Source organism: Phyllobates terribilis, unplaced genomic scaffold, assembly GCF_046119375.1.
Source record: "Phyllobates terribilis strain yellow unplaced genomic scaffold, ASM4611937v1 Scaffold_7__3_contigs__length_470593459, whole genome shotgun sequence".
NCBI lineage: Eukaryota > Metazoa > Chordata > Amphibia > Anura > Dendrobatidae > Phyllobates > Phyllobates terribilis.
In genome coordinates, this window is record NW_027362767.1 from 78,674,747 (window position 1) to 78,695,494 (window position 20,748).

Genomic DNA, 20,748 nt, shown 5'->3' on the forward strand with positions numbered 1-20,748 from the left:
CCTTCAGCAGTGCAGAAGCTGGGGAAGGCTCCGAGGATATGGTGTTAGATAGAAGAAATCACGTTGAGAGTCTCTCCTGCGCCACACACGAGGGCCTGCACACCATCCTGGCTCTTTTCACAGACCACAGCAGACTCTTCGCGCGCTTTTTCCTGCTTCCCACTTTGGTCACGTGACTCTCTAGGGCGGGACACAGGAGGCTCAGTCTCTTTCTCTGTCATCACACCCTGCGCAGGTGCAACCTCTGGCCACAAGGTGGCAACATCATCCTGTGTAATCACTTCTGTAACAGGCTCTATATCAATTATCACAGAACAGCCAGAGCCGGCCAGCTCACTACAGTGGATCTGTGCTGTGGATCAAACAATCTCAGTTTTAAGTCCCTTATAGGGTCTAAAAAAAATGTAAACACTAGAATTGCTGTTTTTTAGTCGCTGCAGCTTCCCAAAAATTGTAATAAAAAGAGATCAAAACATTGTATGTTCCTCAAACTACTACATAGCCAAGAATATAAATTGATAGACAGTCTGTAGGAGATGGCATCAATATTAGAAAGGTTGAGGGACGACTCTCAGCATTGAAGGGCCTTGAATAGGACAAATCTACAATACCAAGAAGAGCATCTACAAAAAGAAAAATCAATATGTAGTCCGGAGTCATGTAAAATAAAGAGGGCTCAGGAGCTGAGCCTGCCCCATGCAGCGCAGGTGCCAGCTGTGTTATACAGCTGGCACCCAAGAGCAAGTGTCATAATCAGAAGTAGCGCCAATCACAACAGTTTAACCTCTTAGATATCTCGGCCACTTCTCTCAATGTTCTATTGGACAGAAGCGCATAAGAATTTACTCGGCACACGGCCGCAACTAGGTAAATGACATACATGTGGTCTGCAAATACACGGTAAACGTGTCAGTGTGTGAATACACAGCCACAGAATGATTACAGACTTTTTTTTAAGGGTACAGCATTTTTGCTGTGAAAAATTTCTGCAGCAAACCTGGGAAAAAGGCCAAGGATATTTGCATGACAAACTGCACCTACCGGTAATCAATTGAAATTTAGAACAGATTTTTTTTGTGGATTTTCCTGCGGAAAACAAACCGCCAAACATCTATAGCAAGAAGAAAAAAAACAAACACTTTTTTAGTTCAGCTGTGAAGCTGTGATGCTTTATGTAAGCAGTGTAGCTAATGAAAATGATTGGAATATTTTGCATTCCCTCCGTCCAGGATGCTCCTTAGGTTCTGTGGTCGCTCATAACCATGTAATCTGGGTTAAAGCAGAAATCTCCAATTGATGGACACATGCCTTCACCCACTGTGCATTTTAGATATGTACAAGGGGTGATCTATACTTTATGAGGTGTAATAGCAGATATTGTATAGTAGATTTTATTTACATTCTCTCTGTAGATGTTGTTCATCCAGTTAGTAAATGTCTTCTTTTGCATAGCCATGCGCTGCTCCTGCAGTTTCTTGATATGGCCCTTTTCATACTCGTGCATTCCTTCTTCATCCATTTTGATGCTAAAAGAAAGACAAAAAAAAACAGAAACTTTGTGATGTATCTTGCCAGAGGAAAAGACTGAACAGAGCAAGAAGACGGCGGAAAAACACTGAGAGTGGAAGCAGATTTTTGTAGCTATAGTTGTGGCCTGACTACTGTATATATAATGTTTCTCTTTCACACTACTCAATATTTACCAGGATTAAACGAAAGTTATAAAACGATTAAATGGGTCCAATTTCTAAACATCATAATATTTTCAGTAGCAACAATTGTAAGCAAAACTCTGACCTATTCTATATGAGAAACAATGGAGGATACAGGGCACTCCTATTAGCCTATTCTGTATGAGAAACAATGGAGGATACACAGCACTCCTATTACTCTATTTTGTATGAGAAACAATGGAGGATACACAGCACTCCAATTAGCCTATTCTGCATGAGAAACAATGGAGGATACAGGGCACTCCTATTAGCCTATTCTGTATGAGAAACAATGGAGGATACACGGCACTCCTATTAGCCTATTCTGTATGAGAAACAATGGAGGATACACGGCACTCCTATTAGCCTATTCTGTATGAGAAACAATGGAGGATACAGGGCACTCCTATTAGCCTATTCTGTATGAGAAACAATGGAGGATACACAGCACTCCTATTAGCCTATTCTGTATGAGAAACAATGGAGGATACACGGCACTCCTATTAGCCTATTCTGTATGAGAAACAATGGAGGATACAGGGCACTCCTATTAGCCTATTCTGTATGAGAAACAATGGAGGATACACAGCACTCCTATTAGCCTATTCTGTATGAGAAACAATGGAGGATACACGGCACTCCTATTAGCCTATTCTGTATGAGAAACAATGGAGGATACAGGGCACTCCTATTAGCCTATTCTGTATGAGAAACAATGGAGGATACACAGCACTCCTATTAGCCTATTCTGTATGAGAAACAATGGAGGATACACAGCACTCCTATTACTCTATTCTGTATGAGAAACAATGGAGGATGCACAGCACTCCAATTAGCCTATTCTGTGTGAGAAACAATGGAGGATACACACCACTCCTATTAGCCTATTCTGTATGAGAAACAATGGAGGATACACGGCACTCCTATTAGCCTATTCTGTATGAGAAACAATGGAGGATACACAGCACTCCTATTACTCTACTTTGTATGAGAAACAATGGAGGATACACAGCACTCCAATTAGCCTATTCTGCATGAGAAACAATGGAGGATAGAGGGCACTCCTATTAGCCTATTCTGTATGAGAAACAATGGAGGATACACGGCACTCCTATTAGCCTATTCTGTATGAGAAACAATGGAGGATACACGGCACTCCTATTAGCCTATTCTGTATGAGAAACAATGGAGGATACACGGCACTCCTATTAGCCTATTCTGTATGAGAAACAATGGAGGATACACGGCACTCCTATTAGCCTATTCTGTATGAGAAACAATGGAGGATACACGGCACTCCTATTAGCCTATTCTGTATGAGAAACAATGGAGGATACAGGGCACTCCTATTAGCCTATTCTGTATGAGAAACAATGGAGGATACACAGCACTCCTATTAGCCTATTCTGTATGAGAAACAATGGAGGATACAGGGCACTCCTATTACTCTATTCTGTATGAGAAACAATGGAGGATACACGGCACTCCTATTAGCCTATTCTGTATGAGAAACAATGGAGGATACACGGCACTCCTATTAGCCTATTCTGTATGAGAAACAATGGAGGATACACGGCACTCCTATTAGCCTATTCTGTATGAGAAACAATGGAGGATACAGGGCACTCCTATTAGCCTATTCTGTATGAGAAACAATGGAGGATACACAGCACTCCTATTAGCCTATTCTGTATGAGAAACAATGGAGGATACACACCACTCCTAGTAGCCCATTCTGTATGAGAAACAATGGAGGATACACAGCATTCCTATTAACCTATTGTTTATGAGAAATAATGGAGGATACACGGCACTCCTATACGGTGGGTGCAGGCGAAGAGTTCCAATTCAATCCTAAAGTGTAGTAAAAAACTACCCAGCACTCTCAAAGTAATTATATGATTTGTATGATTTTATTTGTATGACAATCAACAAAGTCAAAGTAACCTTTCGGTCAGTACTCCAGACCTTCTTCAGACAAACGGATTGTGTGTTGCAGAAGGGCTTGCTGTATACGCGCTACAGAGAGGACAAAGAAAACTGCGCCTCCCCTCCATTGCACCAGGAGCTGCTATTATTCTGTAGCATTTATACAACATGCCCATATGTAAAACTCAATGTATTTGTCTGAAGAAGGTCGGGGTACAGACAGAAGTGTTACTTTGACTTTCTGGATTGTCATACAAATAAAAATCATATGGCTGGAGTGACACGGCGACTTTGGCAGAAACGTTTTGGACAAAGTTTGCTAGGTAGCGCTGTTACATTGCAACGCAATACAAGTCAATGTGGTCACAATACAACCCCATTCAAATGTATTGCACTGCAATGTAGCAGCGACACCTAGCAAACTTTTGTTTGTGCGACAGGTGTCGGCGTCAAAGTCGTCGTGTAGCCCAGTCTGAAAGGGTTATTTCCATATTATCATGTTAACATTTGTCCACAAGATTGGTGATAACTTGCTGATCATTGTGGGCCCTACTGCTGGACCCTATTTCCAGCAGTCCCATAGACAATGAACGGAGTGGTTGTGTGCATGTGCATCCCGTGATCCCTTCTCAGGAATGGTAGGGGTTGCAGCAATAAGACCTCCAGAGATCAGCAACTTATCACTTATCCTATAAAAGATGGAAAATCCCTCTTAGCACTATATGCAATGTTGCTATACTGTATATGTATATATACATATATATATATGTATTGTAGGGTTTTTGCTCACTTGAGTGCGTCGAGAGGCAAACAGGAAGCATTTTCATTTAAATGTCCATAAAGGTTTATTAGCTTCATAAACCGGTCAAAAGCAAAATACAAACAGCCTTTAGTGCAGGCAAAAACAAAGAAAACAGTCCTTTAAGCAAAGTTTCTGGTTAGCCAGTCCTGTGGTCACACAGGCTGGTAAGCATCCAGCGCACAGCTCAGTCTGGAGACAACACACGGGAGGCCTTCTCCCTCTAAACACACAGACCATGTGCCAAACAATGGCCTCCATTTTATAGGCTGTTAACAACACCCAGAGGTGAGGTATGTGGGTAGCTGGACCAGCCCAACTCTCCAAACTACCCATAACCCGGTCTCAGGTGCACCAAACAGCCTCTTAGTGCTTATGTTGCACTAAAGAAACACTCTGGGTTACATCACAGAGGACAGCCATCTCTGTGACACATATATCCCATCGACTATGCGACCATTAGCCACCTTACAATATATATATACTGTACCCATATAAATATATTTTTATTATTATTATTATTATTTTTAACTGCAATAAAACAAACAGATCATGAAAGTATACTTTTCCTTTATGTGACATCACTGTCCTATTGCAAGAAGTAGTTTCACAACTTCCACATTCACTACTGGACCTAGATGTGAAGCTTCTTCATGAGATGGATATTCCCATCTCCAAGATCCTATCCCAATATGTAAGTAGGTGTAATAATAATAACATTAGCAAATACCCCCAATTAGAAATGTAGTATATTTCTTCTGATTCGCCATGTCGCTTACCCCATGTGCAGGGCAATGCAGTAGCTTAGTTAATTATCCATGGTTACGACCACTCATATAGTGACAGTTAGTTAGTTAGTTAGTTGTTAGTGATCGTAACCATGGATACCTAAGCTACTGCAATGCCTGCACATGAAGAAAGATACATAACTAATCAGAAGAACTATACTACATTTTTAATTGGAGGTATTCGCTAATATTATCATTATTATTATTATTATTATTATTATTATTATTATACCTACTACATATTGGGATAGGATCTTGTAGTTGGGAATGTTCCTTTAAAATGTAATATTTTTCACTTTTACAGCTTCAAAAAGATCTAAGTTGCAGGGATACATCTATTAATAAAGTATTCTTTTAGAACTTGTGCTCTGCTGAATATTTTGCAAAATGTATAGGAGTAAAACCCTATCAAATATACATTCTATATTTCCATCCAGTGTTAATAATAAGTGAACAAAATGGCTCATTATCAGAAAAGACCTTTTAACCTGTCTTTTAAAAATTCCTGTGAATCATCATCACTGGCATCAATGTATCTTTCCCCTCAGCCCTTGGAAAGTTATCCTAATAAGTCCCCCATGGGACTTCAGTTGTTAATGTGCCTGGGATGTAAAGTAGGGAAAGCTAGCTGAAGAATGTGATATTGTGTTACAAGCTAAAGGATTTCCCATTATTGGGGATTAAATATAAAAAAACTTAAATATCCAACCCGCATGAGACCTAGAAAAAGCATAAAAAGAGTCAATATAGTTTTCCTGGCAAAAGGTCACAACTCTTTTAGGCTCCATAATATTACATTCACAATAAAGGATCAGGAATGAGATATTCTTATGTGCTATAGGACTGTCACGTAGTGACTAGGGACTGCGGGCACCTACCCGAACCCTCGAACTAGGGGCATTCTAGTCTATCCCTCTCCCCTGGATTATTCCTGAAGGTGGAGATGCCGGGGTCACGTACCTTGCTATGCTCCTATCTTAATCCTTATCTGTTCCCTCCCCCACCCAGGGTAGTGGGAAACTGAAGTGTATAGGATACCACTAACCATACAGACAAGAAAAGACAGACAGGGATAAATAAAAAACTAAATTCATATCAAATACACTCACCAAACACCAGAGTGGAACACAGGGGGGGGTAAGGTAGGTGAAACCAAATAGGAGAGGATGAGGATGAACATAGAAACAAATTCCGCACAGAAATTTGCAGAACAATTCTCCAACCGCCAACTCCAATCACTGAACTTCACCTCCAACTCCTAACCAGGCACTAAGAACTATCACTGGCAATTCTCAAGTGCCAGTGGGAAGCATATATACCAGAGAGGAGTGGCCAACACTGAACAGCTGAGACAATTCAGGATGGAGAGCTCCAGGAGATCAACTGAACTGATTAACCCTTGCACTGCCAGCAAGGAAAAAACCTGGAATGTTTAATAAGATGGTGAAGCAGTTCTAATTAGTGCAGGAGTTCATGAAACGAGACACCATGATCTTCTGGTGTTAGAACCCTTCTGTTCTGTTTCATCTTGTGTTTTGCGGTCATGTGACCATCTGCCTTTATATTCCAGCTCCACCCTTCTGGCTTTGCTGGACTTTAGTGTTGTTTGACTGTTTCTCTAGCCAGGTGCTTTGGTGCCTATGTCTGTCAGCTTGCTTGGTCCTTCTGGGATCTCTAGTACCTTTTTGTCAGTTTGTCTTTTTGTGTTCTGCAACAACTTCTCTGTTTAGGAGGTGTCCCTTTTATTCCAGTCCTTAGTTCTTTTAGGGACCCCTCCACTTATGCTATAGGTCGTCATTCAGACTAGCCGAGGACTAAGGCGGGTGTTACGCACACGCCCAGACTGACTGGCATGAGCGTGGTTAGTGATCCCATTGGACCATGAACCGAGGAGTGCCTGGAGGGGCGTGACTAAGTATCAACTCGGTCCGACCAAGGTCGCATGTTGGCTCAGTCGACTCCGTGAACCAGGGAGGAACCGAGCAGAGGGACCAGGTGCTACTCCAGGTCAGACCCCGGTCACAGCTGTTGACCCACACCGGGGAATGCAGCAACAGACAAGTCTGGCTGGCATACTGACAGGTGGGTAGAGGTAGGCACGGCTGGTATGCAGACAGGTGGGTACTGGCAGGCACAGCTGGTATGCAGATAGGTGGGTACTGGCAGGCACGGCTGGTATGCAGACAGGTGGGTACTGGCAGGTAGGAACGCAGGCAGGATAGGGACCAGTATAGACTGGGATACAGGAACAGAGCTGCAGGTGCGGAAAACAAGCAGAGCAGAGCAAAACCCACAGGTGCGGTAAACGAGCAGAGCAGAGCAAAACCCACAGGTGCGGTAGACAAGCAGAGCAGAGAAAAACCCGCAGGTGCGGTAGACAAGCAAAGCAGAGCAAAACCCGCAAGTGCGGTAGACAAGCAGAGCAAAGCAAAACCCGCAGGTGTGGTAGACAAGCAAAGCAGAGCAAAGCAAAACCCGCAGGTGCGGTAGACAAGCAAAGCAGAGCAAAGCCAGCAGGTGCGGTAAACAAGCAGAGCAGAGCAAAACCCGCAAGTGCGGTAGACAAGCAGAGCAGAGCAAAACCCGCAGATGCGGTAGACAAGCAGAGCAGAGCAAAACCCGCAAATGGGGTAGACAAGCAGAGCAGAGCAAAACCCGCAGGTGCGGTAGACAAGCAGAACAGATACACACAAGGTACTTACAATGAAGTAGAGAGTGAACACTAAACTCACAAACAGATGTACAGAGATAACTAATTGGAGTTAGGTGCAGGTTCAGACACTGCAGGAAAAGGGAAGATACGAACATAGAGACAAACAAGTAACGGGCTAGGACACTGTTCAGACAGGAACTGAACCAGAAAGAAGATACAGGAATGAGCCTGGGAACTCAGCCCCCAGGGTGGCGGAAATAGACTAGAAGTTCCAGATACAGGTAACGGGCCTGGGTATACAGCCCCCAGGGTGGTGAAACAGACAAGATACAGGACAGGACCCGGCAACTCAGTTGCACAGAACACACTGAAAGAAAGTGTTGCTCAGGCCCCTCCTACTGGGTGGAGGGGGTTTAAGTATCCAGTGACTCACAACAATAGGCTGGGGACACATAAGGAGTTCGCGCACAGTAACTATAAGAATCAGACAGTAACCGCGCCGCCGCCCTAAACAATCAGACAAGAGACATGCACACAGCAGATACTGGAGCAAAGTGTACAGCCAGGACTGATAGGTAAGATGGGGGTCTTGCATGGTGGGAGGTGGTAAGCCATGCCAGCACGCCGCCAGGGATGTTACAGCGGGTGTGTTAGCTAGGAACAGGCAGCCCGCTACATCGTAGGAATTCAGATCAGTCTTACTGTAGGGACAGCTTTCCTCTTTCTTTCCTTAGTACATGTTGCAGATCATAACAGTAAGTCCAACCCAAAAATCTAAAAGGAAAGAAATTCGGGGATCAGTATGGTTTCCGTCCAGGATTTGGCTCAACGCTTGCAAGGATGGTCTATGGAGGTGGCCAAGCTCCAGCAACACGTGAGTAGCTGTTCTGGAGCGCATTTTGTGGAACCCAAGGTAGGACTGCCTGATGTTTTTTATGGTAAACAGCAAGATTTTTTTTCCTTTAAAAATGCTTGCTTGTTATATTTTCATTTGAGACCAAGGTCCTCTGGGAATGAATCACAGTGCATTGGTTTTATTATGTCACTTTTGCGCAATGAACCACAGGGGTGGGCCTTTTTTCTCCAACCTAATGATCCGTGTTTAAGGTCTGTAGAATGCAAATTGCCTCTTCAGAGAAAAAGAGGACTTGTACTCTACAGCGCCACCTATTGGAAGCAGGAATCCTACAAGTCACAATCAACCCTTTAACGAGTCGTGCAATATGACTTAGGATAAAAGCCAAATCAGAATCTCAATTTGCAGACACGGTGTTTCGGGCTGTTGGCCCTCATCAGTGCAAAGTATGAGGTCTGATTTGGCTAGGTAAGAGGCTCTGGACTGAGGTCTAACGGGTAACGTTTCTCCTTATGGAGAGTGACACACCAACTCTGGCATGTCAAGGTAAGGAGGCTTATTCGCCATGCAATGCTCCTCTGGGAAATTTAATATGCAAATTGCCTCTTCAGAGAAAAAGAGGACTTGTACTCTATAGCGCCAGCTATTGGAAGCAGCAATCCTACAAGTCACAATCAACTCGTTAAAGGGTTGATTGTGACTTGTAGGATTGCTGCTTACAATTATATGATGATCCTGATCGAATCTCATCCGATGAGGCAGAACTCAGGCGTTTGAATCAGGGGTCAGGTGATGTTGAAAATTATTGCACACACTTTGGAAGGTGGGCTTCAGAAGTCAAATGGAATGATCCTGCGCTGAAATATTTATTTCTTGCTGGTCTGAGTGAAAGAGTTAAGGAGCAGTTTTGTCTCAGGAGAACAAGGGTGGAGTTGTGCCTTCTTTTCGAAAAAAATTTCGGAAACCGAACTGAATTATGATGTTGGAAATTGGGAGTTGCTGGCTATTAAACTTGCGTTTGAACATTGGCGTCATTTTTTGGAAGGCGCTAGATTTCCTATTCAGGTTTTCACAGATCATAAGAATTTGATCTATCTGGATGCTGCCAAGCGCTTGAATGCCCGTCAAGCTAGGTGGGCACTTTTTTTCTCTCGGTTTCATTTTTCTGTTACCTATATCCCTGGTACTAAGAATGTTAAAGCCGATGCTTTATCTCGCAGCTTCTCTCCTACGGTCGGTGCGGAGGAGGAGGAGAGCATTTTACAGAAAGGAGTTGTGGTGGCGGCATTGGACTCCGTTTTGGAGAATGGGATTATGAAAGCTCAAGATGATGCTCCATCTAACACTCCCCATGGGAGGTTGTTCGTGCCTAGAACCTTTAGGAGAGATTTGTTTGTGGAGTGTCATGAGTCTCGGTTGGCAGGTCATCCAGGAATTTCGGAGACTAAGAGACTTATCAGTCGCAGTTTTTGGTGGCCTGGATGGCAGAAAGAAGTCATCAAGTGGGTGCGTCAATGTACGGTGTGTGCTAGGTCAAAGGCTTCACATACTCCTGCTGCGGGGTTGCTTTGCCCTCTGGAGGTTCCTAGTGCGCCTTGGACGCATCTCACAATGGATTTTATTACTGATCTTCCTGTGTCCGAGGGTTTTACTGTCATCTGGGTGGTCGTGGACCGTTTTAGTAAGATGTGTCATTTGGTTCCATTCATTAAGTTGCCCTGCGCCAAGACACTCGCTAAGGCGTTTGTTAAGGAGAATGTCAAGCTTCATGGCGTTCCCACGAATATTGTTTCTAATAGAGGACCTCAGTTTGTGGCTCGCTTTTGATGTGCTTTTTGTGACAGGTTGGGAGTCCATTTGTCATTTTCGTCTGGGTATCATCCTGAGTCTAATGGACAGACTAAAAGAAAGAACCAGGATGTTGAACAGTTTTTGCGTTGTTTTGTGGCGGACAATCAAGAGGTGTGGTCTGAGTTTCTGCCTCTTGCTTGCAGAATTTGCTCTTAACAATCATACATCCTCCTCTGCTGGGTGTTCTCCTTTTTTTGTTGTACTGGGAGACATCCGTCTTTTGGTTCGTTCTCCAAATTGGGGTCGGCGGTGCCGGAGGAGGAGAATTTTTCCGGTGATTTGGAGAGAGTTTGGACTAATGTACGTTGCAACCTTCAAGAGGCTAACAAGAAGTCCAAGAAGTATTTTGACAGGAAACGTAAGGAGGTTTTGTTTACTGTGGGTGACATAGTTTGGTTGTCCTCGAAGAACCTGCGGTTGAGGATTCCCTCTAAAAAACTGGGTCCTAAGTTTGTGGGTCCATTTAAAGTGCTTCAGGTTGTTAACCAGTCTGCGGTTAGGTTGGATGTCCCTACTTCCTGGGAGATTAATTCTGTGTTTCATGTTTCCTTGTTGAAAAAGGCTGATGTATCAGATAGGGATTCCACTGTCACAGTTCCTCCTGAGTTGGAAGACGGCGAATATGAAATTTCTCGTATCTTGAATTCTAGATGGCATAGAGGGAGATAACAATATCTTGTCTCCTGGAAGGGTATCGGTCCCGAAGATAACTCCTGGGTAAGGACGGATGATGTCTCTGCTCCTAGGCTTGTTGAAGCTTTCCACAAGAGGTTTCCGGATAGGCCTGGTCCTGGAGGATCCGGAGGATCCTCTTAAAAGAGGGGGTATTGTTAGAACCCTCCTGTTTGTTCTTTTTCATCTTGTGTTTTGCGGTCATGTGACCATCTGCCTTTATATTCCAGCTCCGCCCTTCTGGCTTTGCTGGACTTCAGTGTTGTTTGACTGTTTCTCTAGCCCGGTGCTTGGGTGTCTATCTCTGTCAGTTCGCTTGGTCCTTCTGGGACCTCTTGTACCTTTTTGTCAGTTTGTCTTTTTGTGTTCTGCAACAACTTCTCTGTTTAGGAGGTGTCCCTTTTTGTTCCAGTCCTTAGTTCTTTTAGGGACCCCTCCCCATATGCTATAGGTCTTCGTTCAGACTAGCCGAGGACTAAGGCAGGTCTGTTCGCTAGGAACAGGCAGCCCGCTACATCGTAGGGATTCAGCTTAGTCTTACTGTAGGGACAGCTTTCCTCTTTCTTTCCTTAGTACAAGTTGCAGATCATAACATCTGTCGCGGTATCTCTGTGACAAAGACTTATCTACATTTCTGATAACTTGGACCTGACAGCTGATACATGCTGCCTGATACACAGGCAGCATGTGTCAGACACTGACTGCGGCGTTTCAGAGAGAAATATACTTTAATAGCCGACGGAGACGCACTGGAGACTAGTTGGACAAGTGAGTCCCCAGTTGCTTCTCCCCACCCCCTGCCCTGGATAGACAGATCTCTTCCTATACGTGCACGCAGGCAGAGACCAGTTAATCCAGGGCAGCGGGTGAGGAGAAGCTGCCAGGGACCCGCCTGTCCTACTAGTCTCCAGCACGGCTCAGTCCCTGGTGCCTATTTGCCCTGTAGTGGACTATTTTAGAAATATTAACAAAAACACTTGCTTCTGAGTTCTCCAGAAGATTATGGCTGATGTCTGAAGATTACAGCAGCAATACCCTTCGACCAGCCTAATGAAGGTGGGCATAATATACATAAAAAATAATAAAAAAATAACTAAAAAATAATTGGCTTAACAAAGTGTGCTAGGAAAGCTCTGTGCTACTTTCCTTGTCTTACAGCTTTGCAGTGTAAAATGGATATCTGCACATGTTCCTTATAGATGTCTATTCACAAAAGAAAATATCTGTGAAATGCTAAACAAGTCAAATTACGTAAAATTTATTACTGCATCCATCAAATTAGCAACAGACATCAGATACTATTCTGTCAGCAGCTGGCTCCCATAAGCAAGAGCCTGTTCCAGTGATGTGTGCGCCAAAGGTCCAGGGCGACTGGAACGCCTGTAAAATTGCTGCATGTCACACTGCCTATTAATTAATGAATGAGGTCTAAGACGCAGTAATAAATTTTACTTGTATTTCATTTGTTTTGAGTGTTATGGCTTGTGAATACTAGTGTGGATGCAGATTTCCTTTCAACAAGGACCATTATATCACTGTAGCACTGAAATTACTGCTTTTGACACCTGCAGCAAATTCACAGACTTGGTCATTGGTTTAAAACAGGATTTGAAAAATATGTCTGCCTTCTTTCACAAACATCTCTATGGATCTTAACTGGTATTAGGTATATATGTCCCTTATCCTGGGCCCCATCCTGGTCTATATACCGCCCATCCTGGTATATACTGTATGTCCCTTATCCTGGGACCCATCCTGTTGCATATATCCCCCATCCTGGTATATACTGTATGTCCCTTGTCCTGGGACCCATCCTGGTGTATATATCCCCCATCCTGGCATATATGTCCCTTATCCTGGGACCCATCCTGGTATATACAGTGGTGTGAAAAGGTGTTTGCTCTTTCAAAGAGCACACAAATAAACACAAAATACAGTTTTTAAATAAAGGTATTTATTATTAAGCGTAAAGGAAATTCAAACCTATAGGGCCCTGTGTGAAAAAAGTGATTTCCCCCTGTGAAGATCTGAGGTTGTGGGTTGCAATAATCACCTAGGCAGGTTAAGGATGCAACAATATTTTATTCTTTACATCCAAGATTTTACAACTACTCCAGATAAATGGACAAAATACAATGCTCTCAGTCCACAAGTTCCCAACCCGGAATCGGTAGTTCCACTGCCTTTGTACCAGAAGATACTCACTGTCTCCCAACTTTTGGTTGGCCCACAGATTTCGTATCTCCAGCCAGTATAGCCTGTATTCACATTCCACGTTCCTCCAGACAACAGATAAAGCAATACTACTGCAAATGTTCCAGGTACTGAAGCAGCAAAACAGTCCCAGACCATCACACTACCACCAACATATTTTACTGTTGGTATGATGCTCCTTTTCTGAAATGCTGTGTTACTACTACCCCAGATGTAATGGGACAAACGCCTCCCAAAAAGTTAAAATTTTGTCTCATCAGTTCAGAGTATTCTCTCAAAAGTCTTGGCGATCATCAATGTTTTCTGGAAAAACTGAGACGAGCCTTTATGTTCTTTTTGCTCAGCAGTGGTTTTCGTCTTGGAACTCTGCCATGCCTGCCATTTTTGCCCAGTCTCTTTCTTATGGTGGAGTCATGACCACTGACCTTAACTGTGGCAAGTGAGGCCTGCAGTTCTTTGGATGTTATTGTGGGGTCTTTTGTGACCTCTTGGATGAGTCGTCAGTGTGCTCTTGGGTAATTTTGGTCGGCCAGCCACTCCTGGGAAGGTTCACCACTGTTCCATGTTTTTGCCATTTGTGGATAATGGCTCTCACTGTGGTTTGCTGGAGTCCCAAAGCTTTAGAAATGGCTTTATAACCTTTTCCAGACTGATAGATCTCAATTACTTTGCTTCTCATTTGTACATGAATTTCTTTGGATCGCAGCATGACGTCTAGCTTTTGAGGATCTTTTGGTCTAGTTTACTTTGTCAGGCAGGTCCTAATTAAGTGATTACTTGATTGAGAACAGGTGTGGCAGTAATCAGGCCTGTGCGTGGATAGGGAAATTGAACTCAGCTTCCTAAAGATGTGATAAACTACAGTTAATTTATGTTTTAAGGGCGGGTGTGAGGAGCTGGCCTTGTTCTAAGACTACTGGACCAATGAACGTAGAGTGGAATTCACGGCTCTAAGGGATGCAGACTTTTTCCAGCATTGAACACCGGTTCCGTCAATCTTATTATTGTGTTTTATTCGTGATTTACTTGTTTTGTTTTATTAGAGATTTGCTTGCTGTGTTTTATTAGTGATTTGTTTGCTCATCAGTTTAGCCTCAGGAATCAATGCTTCCATTCAGTGACAGTAAGCATACATAAGGCCAGACCCAAGATTGGGAATCAAGGAAAACAATCATTCTATTAAACTCATTATTATCTCAGGAGGCCACAAGCCATTGTTCTAACAGCCACTAGTCCCATTGTGTGGATGGGGACAGTAGACCCACTGGAGCCATCACCACAGGGTGTCTTACATGAAGTCCCAGGTGAAGGGCTCCTGGAATATTCTTCATTCTTTCAGCTAAAAGCAAATGCTTAAGGGGGAGGATGTGAACAGTTATGACCATTCAGGGGGCTGATCCCAGGGAGGGAGAAAGAGAAGCCACATTTAGTCAGGGAGTTGGTGGAATGATGTTGAAGGGATAGGATCTAGGCTGAGGTACTGGAGCCCATGGATGGATGGCTTATGGAGTTTTGAGATCAGTTGCCGACTGGGCAGGATAAATGTGCTACAGTTGTGGGATATGTTGTCTGGATTTGATTAACTTTCTTAGGGATTATTGCTATTGGATATCCGTGCTTCTATTGTTTTATCTGTTGTCTGGAGGAACGTGGAATGTGAATACAGGCTATACTGGCTGGAGATATGAAATCTGTGGGCCAACCAAAAGTTGGGAGACAGTGAGTATCGCCTTGTTCCAAGGTCAGTGGAACTACCGATTCCAGGTTGGGAACTTGTGGACTGAGAGCATTGTATTTTGTCCATTTACCTGGAGTTGTTGTAAAACCTTGGATGTAAAGAATAAAATATTGCTGCATCATTAACCTGCCTAGGTGATTATTGCAAACCACAACCTCAGATCTTCACAGGGGGCAATCACTGCCCTGTAAGTTTGGATTTATTTTTCACTTAATAATAAAGACCTTCATTTAAAAACTGTATTTTGTGTTTACTTGTGTGATCTTTGTCTAATATTTAAATTTGTTTTGTGATCTGAAACATTTAAGTGTGACAAACATGCAAAAGAATAAGAAATCAGGAAAGAGCAAACACCTTTTCACACCACTGTATATCTCCAATCCTGGTATATGTCCCATATCCTGGGCTCCATCCTGGTATCTATATCCCTCATTTTGGTAATATATGCCCCTTATCCTGGGACCCATCCTGGTATATATATCTCCCCTCCTGGTATATATACCCCTTATCCTGGGCTCCATCCTGCTCTATATCTCTACCATCCTGATATACATGTCCCTTATCCTGCCTGGGCCCCATCCTTGTATATATATCCCCCATCCTAGGCCCCATCTTGGGATACATACAGTACAGACCAAAAGTTTGGACACACCTACTCATTTAAAGATTTTTCTGTATTTTCATGACTATGAAAATTGTACATTCATACTGAAGGCATCAAAACTATGAATTAACACATGTGGAATTATATACTTAACAAAAAAGTGTGAAACAACTGAAAATATGTCATATTCTAGGTTCTTCAAAGTAGCCACCTTTTGCTTTGATGACTGCTTTGCACACTCTTGGCATTCTCTTGATGAGCTTCAAGAGGTAGTCACCAGAAATGGTTTTCATTTGACAGGTGTGCCCTGTCAGGTTTAACAAGTGGGATTTCTTGCCTTATAAATGGGGTTAGGACCATCAGTTGTGTTGTGCAGAAGTCTGGTGGATACACAGCTGATAGTCCTACTGAATAGACTGTTAGAATTTGTATTATGGCAAGAAAAAAGCAGCTAAGTAAAGAAAAACGAGTGGCCATCATTACTTTAAGAAATGAAGGTCAGTCAGTGCGAAAAATTGGGAAAACTTTGAGTGTCCCCAAGTGCAGTTGCAAAAACCATCAAGCGCTACAAAGAAACTGGCTCACATGAGGACTGCCCCAGGAAAGGAAGACCAAGAGTCACCTCTGCTTCTGAGGATAAGTTTATCCGAGTCACCAGCCTCAGAAATTGCAGGTTAACAGCAGCTCAGATTAAAGACCAGGTCAATGCTACACAGAGTTCTAGCAGCAGACACATCTCTTCAACAACTGTTAAGAGGAGACTTTGTGCAGCAGGCCTTCATGGTAAAATAGCTGCTAGGAAACCAGTGCTAAGGACAGGCAACAAGCAGAAGAGACTTGTTTGGGCTAAAGAACACAAGGAATGGACATTAGACCAGTGGAAATCTGTGCTTTGGTCTGATGAGTCCAAATTTGAGATCTTTGGTTCCATCCACCGTGTCTTTGTGCTACGCAGAAAAGGTTAACGGATGGACTCTACATGCCTAGTTCCCACCGTGAAGCATGGAGGAGGAGGTGTGATGGTGTGGGGGTGCTTTGCTTGTGACACTGTTGGGGATTTATTCAAAATTTAAGGCATACTGAACTGTGGCGCCCCTGAGGGTTCAACCGCCACAGGGATGCTGCACTTCTTTAATGGAGTGTAGTGTTCCTCCTCTGAGGTAAGAACAGTGTGATAGTCGTGACCCAAACTTTGCATCCAACACCACATTTCTCCACCAGAGGGGGCTAGTATGCACTAGCTGCTGCTCCCCTGGTTACAGGGAGACTGGGGAACCAAGAGTTAGGGGAACCAGTTAGTGGTTGAGGGTGGAGGACCTACAAGTCAGTTACACTTTAAATTTCATATTTAATAAAAAGCCATCTTTGGTCTTGGTTCTTTGTTCTGTCAAATACTGTGTGTAACTGTGACCTCCCTCCCGGAGCGCAGATCCTGTGTGGGCCTGCATCGGATGGAGACACAGCCTTCGTACCCTGGCCTTGGGACGAGGGGCAGGTTGTAGACCAGGAATGTCTCAACCCGGCCAAGGACCAGGACCAAGAAGGCCCGGAGCTTAAGAGTGTGGCTCCACAGCAAATGGATCCCAGGCAGGATGCAGACGGAGCGGTGTACGCCACCTGTCCTCGCCATGCTGATATATTCAGAGGGAGTCCGGCTGCAAGAGGGGTACCGGCCCCCGACACCCGACCTTGCTACTTCATGTCCTGGTCGGGAAAGCCCGGTAGGCCCAGAGGATCCCACCGGGTACCGGACGGAGCGGAGCTGCCACCCGTGCCCTTGTTCTGAGAGGAGCTCAGAGGGAGTCCCGGCCTATTTGCACACACACGGACAGGAAAGGATTCGGTCTGTAGTTCAGGAACACTCTGGTGTAGGGTCCCGATTGAATGCTGGACTTACTCGGAGGTTGTCGGACCCCCGTCCCTGGTGACCGCAGGACTCCGCGGGGAGCAGGGAGTCGCCTTCCTTCTGCCATCTCTAAAGTGAGTAAAGCCTTGGAAGTTCACCCCTATGGCCTCCGGACTGTTTATTCTGCGCTACACCGCACGACGCGGCGTCCGTTTTCCTCTACTACTACCCCCTTCATCCTGTCCCTCTGCCCTGAGGCCTTGCTCCGCCTGTGGGGAGTAGCAATAACTTTGGCCGCCATAACACCATGCCTCAGCGGACTGCAGCGGCGCTGGTGGCCTTCACCAGGTGCCACAGGTGGCGTAGTCGTAAATCAGCCACTCAACCCGGATAAGCCCACACCATCCTTTTTAATGTGACAGCCCTGAGCATGGGTCAGGTCTGGGCCACGGCTGCACCCCATCTCTCCATCACAGGACCCGACTTAGAGTCCCCCATCTCCCAGGGTAAAGAAAAGGGCTTTTCGAGTAAGAGGCGTCACAGAACCAGCATGGCTACCACAGCATCTTGCAGCGGCATGCTATTCCATCCGGATTGCGTTTAGTTGGACCATCATTTATTTTTCAACAGGACAATGACCCCAAACACACCTCCAGGCTGTGTAAGGGCTATTTGACCAAGAAGGAGAGTGATGGGGTGCTACGCCAGATGACCTGGCCTCCACAGTCACCAGACCTGAACCCAATCGAGATGGTTTGGGGTGAGCTGGACCGCAGAGTGAAGGCAAAAGGACCAACAAGTGCTAAGCATCTCTGGGAACTCCTTCAAGATTGTTGGAAGACCATTTCCGGTGACTACCTCTTGAAGCTCATCAAGAGAATGCCAAGAGTGTGCAAAGCAGTCATCAAAGCAAAAGGTGGCTACTTTGAAGAACCTAGAATATAAGACATATTTTCAGTTGTTTCACACTTTTTTGTTAAGTATATAATTCCACATGTGTTAATTCATAGTTTTGATGCCTTCAGTCTGAATGTACAATTTTCATAGTCATGAAAATACAGAAAAATCTTTAAATGAGAAGGTGTGTCCAAACTTTTGGTCTGTACTGTATATACCCAATTCTAATATATGTCCCCAGTTATGCCGCAGTTCTTTAATGCATAGAAAAAATAAACAATTATACTCACCTCCCATCTGCTCCCCCACCACACAGCATCCTCTTATGAAGCTGGCAGCTGACTTTAGCGTGCAAGCGACAGGATAACATGACGTCACTGCCATGCGCCCCCAGTCACATGCACGTCAACGTCAGCTGCTGGCCTCTGATTGTCCGGCAGCGTGTATTGCTGCGCATGGACCTGACGGGTCTCTGCACTGTGATAGATTTCAGCTGAATGTGCGTCCAAAGATGCACATCCAGTTGAAGTTTGTGTTGGTGTCGGTGAGCGCCCACCTACATGGGTCCAGTCGCGACCTCTGCAACTGCGGTCGTTACGCCCCTGATTAGAGCACAGCTCCATTAAAGGTAAAGTGGATAAACTACAATACCACACACACAGCTTGGACATGTGGACACAGTTTCTGCAAGAAGGAAGCCATGCTTTTATAATCCTGGAAACCCATTTTGAAAAGAGAAAGAGTGCCAGCTTTTACAGTAAAAGGGTTGTGCACTTTTCTAGACAGTTTTTTTTTTGCTTAAAATGCATGGATTTGGGGCTAAAAATCATTTTTGCAATTGTTTTTTTTTTAAATTGTGCACAGTTTGGATTTATTAGGTTCTTTGCTTATTTGCACATTCAACTTTCATGAGGTATGTAGTGAGAAGTCAGCTGAGAGGAGCTCAGAAAAAGACTGACAAGAGAGTTACAAACTAACCATAGCGGGCTGACTGATTCCCAGTTTACCCATTCTTCAGCCAGCATCATACAGTGCAACAAAGAAGGCAAAATGGTGCACATTTTTTTCATTAATCCCAATGGCAAAAACTATTTTTAGCCCAAAATACATGCATTGAAGAAAACAAGAGTAAAAAAAACTTTCATGAACTCTTACATAGGCCTCATTCAGACAGCTGTAATGTAGAGGTATTTTAGCATCTGTATTATGGTCACATATTCTGGCCTCATTGCAACCTGATTTGATAAATTATAGATCCTTATGATATTGATACTTTGGGTCATAAAACCTGAAGTTGGGCAAGAACTTGCATCTGTAATGTGGATGATACAATGCAATAGTAATAACATCACTGCCTGAAGCCGTATACCTCTATCTGTATCCATTGGTCTCACATAAATACATACACTGTATTCTCATATTTATTTACACTACTGAAAAATGCAATTAAGAACTTATTTCTAAATGTGATCAGATCCCCTTGTTGTATATATATATAATATTGCTAATTAAAAAAAAAAAGAGAAAGTTAAGAACTTACGGGTGTGGAGATTCGGCAACCTGTCGTGTAAGTTGTCTCGTCACTTCAGTCTCTTCCAGGCACCAGAGCTGGGTGAGAATGGATGGGTGTTTTTCACAATTAAACTAGGAAGGTGGAATGACCTTTGAGTGGAGTTATGGAGGAAAGGCATTTACAACCTAAATACAAAGGTTTCATTTCTCAGATCAGGAAAGATTCATCAGCGCATTGGTATAAAGTTCACACTAACAAGTTTATATTTCAGATTTATGGAAAAGAATAGATTTCATGTGTTGAGGGGAAAAAAGGGCATCTCATAAGAAAACTGTATTATCTATACACCACCACAGATACATAATCACAGATCATTAACTTCTTTATACAAGATGTTTTAAATATAGAGTATAAGAAACATGAAGGGACGGACAGAAAATGAGATCTGTTAGAGGAACTTCCCTTCTCAACTTCTATTTCAGTCACCAGACAAAATAAAATAAAAACCATGGATCTCCAAGACCCCGATGAGTACCGTATTTTTCGGACTATAAGACTCACCGGACGATAAGATGCACCTAGGTTTTAGAGGAGGAAAATAGGAAACAAAATATTTAAGCAAAAAATGTGGTCATGATGCCCTGTTATAGGGGAGGGAGTCAGCTGCTGACACTGG

General features: G+C 43.8%; 1 protein-coding gene across 2 annotated transcripts in view; it reads right to left on the reverse strand.

Annotated features, from left to right (window-relative positions):
- The window catches only part of SPTBN5 (spectrin beta, non-erythrocytic 5), a 466,593-nt gene extending 446,354 nt beyond the window's left edge, over positions 1 to 20,239 (reverse strand). For both annotated transcript variants that reach the window (XM_073638836.1, XM_073638835.1), the window contains exons 1-2: positions 20,100 to 20,239; positions 1,400 to 1,526 (exon numbers count right to left, since the gene is read on the reverse strand). In XM_073638836.1, the coding sequence (XP_073494937.1) occupies positions 1,400 to 1,519 (120 nt within the window). In that variant the 5' untranslated portion in view covers positions 1,520 to 1,526; positions 20,100 to 20,239. The remainder of the gene's footprint in view (positions 1 to 1,399; positions 1,527 to 20,099) is intronic.
- Positions 20,240 to 20,748: the final 509 nt, after the last annotated feature.